Consider the following 6,041-nt stretch of genomic DNA (forward strand, 5'->3'; position numbering starts at 1 on the left):
ACATACACTTAAAAAGACAGCCAATCTGGATCTGTCAGTGCTTATAAGAAACTCATGGAATTAGTTGTTAACCCAGACCCTTTACATACAAGAGTTTGGTTAAATATTGAAAGATTGTGTGGTGAGGTGTCTCAGGTCATACAGAAAAATAAATTTATGTATGGCCTTGTAGAAGAGGCAGCAGTCGAGCAAAACTTATTATACTGAAACAGCCAGCATGCTACCTCATTGGAAAGTGCAATTAATATCATACTTTGGATCAATTCACTTTGAGTAGCCTGTGCAAAAGAGTGGTTTGACATGTAAATAAATTGCATATAATGTTGTTGCATAGGGAAAAATGCAAAAGCCATACATAATAAATAATGTGTTAGGGTCAGAAATTATGCATAAATGCACTAATAAAAGAGAGATGCTGCATTCTATTGAGAAGGAGATCTGCCAATGGTTTTTCTTAAAGCCCCTTTCACCTGCTTGTTTCTCAGGCTGTAGATGAAAGGATTCAGCATTGGGGTGACAACAGTGTACATCACAGTCACAACCTTGTCTTTTTCGAGCGAGTAGGTGGATGTAGGGCGGATGTAGATGAAAAGAATTGTTCCGTAGTACAGAGTAACAGTGATGAGGTGGGAGGAGCAGGTGGAGAAGGCCTTATGCCTCCCCTCTCTAGAACTCATCCTCAAGATGGCAGCAATTATGTTCCCATAGGAAATAATTACAGAAAGAATGCAAACCATAGTAATGGCTGAAGCTTCAACTAAGAGTAAGAGCTCATTGGTGGTGGTGTCGGAGCAGGAGAGCTTTAGCAGCGGTGGGATGTCACAGAAGAACTGTTGGATTTTGTTCATACTACAGAAGGAGAGCAATGCTACTGCCACACTGTGCAGCAGGGAGTTTATGAGACCAGTCATCCAGCAGCCAGCCACTAAGAGAGCAAGTAAGTTCCTGTTCATGACCACCAAGTAGTGCAAAGGGTTACAGATGGCGACGTAGCGGTCATAAGCCATCACTCCAAGCAGGGTGGTCTCCATCCCACCAAATAAAAGAAAGAAGAACAACTGGGACATGCAATTGACAAATGAGATGGTCTTCTGTTCTGAGATTATGGTGATCAAAAGCTTAGGAACAATGACTGTCATGAGGCAGAGGTCAACCAGTGAGAGGTTCCTGATGAGGAAGTACATAGGGGTGTGAAGTTCGGAGTAAACAGTAATGAGTGGGATAATGGTACCATTTCCCAGCACCCCGACCAGGTACATGACCAAGAATAGAGCGAATAGTGTGGTCTGCAGTTGTGGAACATCGGATAGGCCCAGGAGGATAAACTCTGTCACTATGGTTGAGTTGTGGACATCCATTTCTATTTCAAGCCTTAAGTCTCTGTAGGAGAAACAGAAAAACACAGTGTCAAGACTTCAACTTTATTATAAAGAGCAAACAATTGCCTCTCAATTCCTTTAAATATTTCAGCAGCTTCTCAGTAAGTGTGTGGATTGGTATTGCCTGAGATGTCAGACATCTGGTTGTAAAGAATGGGGATGATAACAATACACTGGGAAAGGATTAGTGTACAACTTTGTGTAGTTTAACTACATCAATAAGACTCAAAACCAATCCAGCAGAAGGTTACACTACCTCCTCCTCATCAATCAGCAGCAGCTTCTGTGAACTTAAATAGGAAGAGTCCTAAGAGTGAGAACTTGATCTTCCAAATTGACATTCTTTAACCCGTTCCGTTCTCCCGTCGGGCAACGGCCGACGGGAGAACTCCCTCCCCAGTGCTGCGAACGGCCAACGGCCATCGCAGCCCCGCCCACTCATTAGAACGCCCGCACCGCGGCAGAATTGCTGCCACGGTTAAGGCGTTAAATGGCAGGAACATGAGCAGTTCACTGACAAAATGTCCCCTCTTTAAATATCGCCCTACCAAAATATTGTGAACCAAAATATTGTTGTCAAAAATATCATCATCCTATTCTTAGAATGGTAAGTATAAATAAATCTGAAAAAAAACATTGTTGTCATTTATATCGTTGCATTAAATATTGTTGTTTTAACCACATCGCTGCGGCGGCTATTCCGCCGCAGCGCTAACAGGGAGGGGCGGCCACGCTGCCGCCGCATGCTGGTGACGGAACCGCTCCATCACCAGCCGCGGTTGGGCTGTGCTCGTGACGGAGCGGTTCCGTCATGGCCCGCCCGCTCAATAGAACGCGCCGCGCAGTAATCAGTGCCGCGCAGGCGCGGCGGCCGGGCCATGACGGAACCGCTCCGTCATCAGCACAGCCCAACCGCAGCTGATGACGGAGCGGTTCGGTTCCGTCATCAGCATCGAAGCAGTTAAAATATATATACATCTAAATATTAAATAGTAACATTAATTTAATAAAAATTAAAGTGATTTAGGGGCCGATTGCGATGTAACCCCCAAAGGCTCAAACCGATGGTCAGAGCCTTCCGGGCTGCATCATAATCGACCCCTCGATTTACTTTTTGACCGCTGCATTATGATGCTGGTGATCAGAAAGTAAACCAGCTGGTCTTTTCAGCTGGCTTCTGACGGGCTCATGGAGCTCGTCAGCCAGTCAGAGCCGGCTTGTAATCCCAGAGGGTGGACCTTTCCACCCCTGGGATTATGATGCACCTTTTCCAACATGGTTTCCATGCTAACCTGTACGACATGGAAACCATGTTGGAAAGAATGTTTGGTGGCCCCCAGAAGGGCCCCCTTGGGCGTGCGGTTTACGGTGGGGAAGAGGGGGCACCTATGGTACCTCCCTATTGATCCCTACAACTTCTGGCAGGCACCAGGCTGGTTTACAACATTAATACGAGCTCCCATTCAGAAATGGGAGTATGCAGGCGAAAACTGTTCAGTCGCATTGTAATTAGCCAGTCAGGACTGCCGACCGGAGGACAGTCGGTCTCAGGAGAGAGACGGTGTTGGGCGGACACAAGTCAGACCAACATTGTAATCAGGCACTTAATGTATATTCAAACAATGAAACTTATTTTTAAAAAGTTAAACATGCCTATATATATATATATATATATATATCAATCCTCCAGATCGGTTCAACTTTGTCGAGCTGTGGCAGCGCTCCTTATGGGTGCGGGACCCTGCGGCTTAACCACGCCGCTTCAAATTTCCTCACAATCCTTCCCACCCAGAAAAGGACAAATGAGTCGCACACCCGTAGAATTGTGCAATTATTCTTTTTATTTCCTCCGTTTCATAAAGGGGAAAACATGCAACAAATCAACGCGTTTTGGTATTCCACATACCTTGATCACGATCTCAAGCGAACACCTGTGAACACTGTTCAAATACTTTCAAACTTCTATAACATCTTTTCCTGTTGATGAACACAAGTGTCCCTGTGACTTATGGAAGTTGTAGTGACATACATTTTTTCTTTTTTTATCAAGTGAAAAAAAGATTATTTTCAAACATTTCCCCATTTCTGCAGATCTCCACCACTCTGATAGCAATCCCCCTATGGAAATGACTAGGCAAAATGCTGAAAGTTTTTTTCTATTTAGTTGCTTGGCCTAGAAACATGGCTGATTGGTCGCATAGTTGAGAAGCTCCTGATTCCCAATTTGTTATACTGTAAATTTGCCTAATAAACCCCAAAACTAATGGCAACCAAAGTGCCAAACAAATTACCACTGAACACATGGAGGTCGATTCTGATCTCATTCTGAAGGGCTCAGAATCGCATTTGGCTTTCCCTAAACTGATCCAGAGTCTTTGTTTCTGACTGACTCATTCCTAATTCCGAATGACCAAGTACTATGCCTGGAAACCCTTAGGCTGACCGAATCGGTTCCGAAAGGTATCCGGAGAGATAGAGCCTTCCTGGAACCAATTGTCCAGCTCTATGGTCTTGGATTTCGAGCAAACAAGTATGATGACCGATTCGGACAGCTTTTCCAATTTGGTTTGCTCGGAAGGAAAAGGCTGACAGAATCGGTCTTTGAGGGCCAGTAGCATGCCCCCCTTTACCCGGGGCACTCTGAATCGGGCCCGTGCGGGTACCCATGCGTCCCCCTCTCAGAGCATGCACAGTGTGGCAGGCACCAAGGGGTGCCCACCACAGGGTGCACGATTTTCCCCAATCACCCCCTTCTTCAATGGGAGCCTAAGTTCACGTTCAGAACACAGGCCCCCATTGAAGCCAATGAGAGCCTGACCGAATCGTATCCGGATGCATACAAATGCATCGTACTCGTTCAGTCGGACTCTCCTGATACGAGTCGTATGGAAAGAATTATGGAACCGAATCATTCGGTCTGCTTTCTGAACAAGATCGAAATCGACCCCATGGTTTGAAAAGGAGTTTTTTGTGTGATGAAGAAGGGACAAGACTTCCTGAATTGCCGCTGCCTTGGCTGATGGTTGGCATGGCTTTTATGTGGAAGAGGTTTGGAGATCATGAGGGCCTGAAGGGATGGAGCAGCAATCTTTGTGCCCAAGGCAGGGCTGGGGCTGATAGAGCCAAGCACCCCCTGATGAGCATTAATTTTGCCTCATAGCCCCTGTTGGGACTGATCTGGCATAGAGGGGGAAATGTACTGATATCAGTGCATGGAGGTGACGCCCTGGATCTGGGTGTGTCTCCTAGCTGGACTCTGAACTGCTGAATGTTACTGCTGGGGGCCTTGACAATCAGACAGTGTTGTGTCTTCCACTCCTTCCTCCTGAGATACTGCCCACAGAGGATTGGCTTGGCTCTGGACTACATGAGGAGTGGGAGTGTGGCAGACTGGATGTGAATGCAGCTGAGGGACGGAACCACTCTGCACGGACTGACAGGCTGCTTCAAGGTGCTGAGAATTTGTGGTGAGATAGTATGGTGGTGTATCTGCTGGAGAATTGAGTGTGTTTTGCCCTTTCATTGGTCGCCATTTCTTAGCGCTGTTACAAAATGTTGTGCCAACTGCAAGTAGACCTGGCTTGGGATAGCCCAAAGTGGGCAAGGCCTAGCAGGGGACACAAAGAAGAATTGACAACCCTTTTACTGCTTGGTCCTGAGCTTGCTCTTAACAATATGGAATAACTTGGATTATTTGACAACCAGGGATACTGTGGGGCTCCATTCATATGCTAGGCCAATTCAGTTTGAGGCCACCAATGAGACATCATTGTATGCTTCTGAGAGCTGAATCCTGGGGGCTATGAGCCATTCCCATATGATGTTTAGGGACAGACATCCCAAGAGATATAATCAAGCACAGGGATCCCAAACCTTCAATGAGCAACATGACCCTGTAGGACTTGCACCAGAGGGCTATGCCTTCTGACCTCCTATTTTGCTAACTTCATTTTTGCTGGCTTTGGAACTCTGGGCACTCTACCACTGCTAAACAGTGCTAAAATGCATGTGCTCTCTACTTAAAACATGGTAACATCGGCCTATACAAAACTGGCATAATTAAATCACCTATAAGTCCCTAGCAAAGTGCACTACATGTGCCCTGGCCCTTTGAATTAAATGCTACTAGTGGGCTTGCAGCACTGATTGTGCCACATGCTTCAGTAGACCTTTAAACACTATCTCAGGCCTGACATTGCAGAGACTCTCGGTACAGTTTAACACTTCCATGTCGACCTGGCAAGTTAACCCTTTTACCAGGCCCAAACCTTCCTTTTTAAAACATATGTAACCCCTAAGGTAGGCCCTGGACAGCCCCAAGGGCAGGGCTTGTGCATTCCCTCCAGACAGCCACACAAAAGGGGAGCTTAGGTGCAACTGATCCTGGACAGGATGGAAGGGAGGAGCTGAAACTTACACCTGGATAGGCTGTGCTTTTCCCCACACAAAGGGCTGCATAATCCCATGTAGTGAGTCTGGAGCCAGGGCAGGAGTGGCAGGAGATCTGTGCACTTCAAAGACTAGTCCCTCCCACTCCCACTGACACCACCAACTCATTACAGATCTGGGCCTTTTGATACTTTGCCAGGAAGAAGAACTGCTGTACTGCTGAAAGAACTGTCTCTCTGCTGGACTTTGCTGGCCCAAGACATGTGCAAAGTG

The 6,041-nt window shown here is 46.5% G+C and overlaps 1 protein-coding gene across 1 annotated transcript; it reads right to left on the reverse strand.

Moving 5' to 3' along the window:
- Window positions 1–422: 422 nt before the first annotated feature.
- Window positions 423–1,358, reverse strand: LOC147684461 (olfactory receptor 1F1-like). Its single transcript, XM_086942320.1, has one exon. It carries the CDS (start codon window positions 1,356–1,358, stop codon window positions 423–425), a length of 936 nt encoding a protein of 311 aa, XP_086798446.1.
- Window positions 1,359–6,041: the final 4,683 nt, after the last annotated feature.

This window comes from Lissotriton vulgaris, chromosome 10 (genome assembly GCF_964263255.1).
Source record: "Lissotriton vulgaris chromosome 10, aLisVul1.2, whole genome shotgun sequence".
In the NCBI taxonomy this organism is placed as follows: domain Eukaryota; kingdom Metazoa; phylum Chordata; class Amphibia; order Caudata; family Salamandridae; genus Lissotriton; species Lissotriton vulgaris.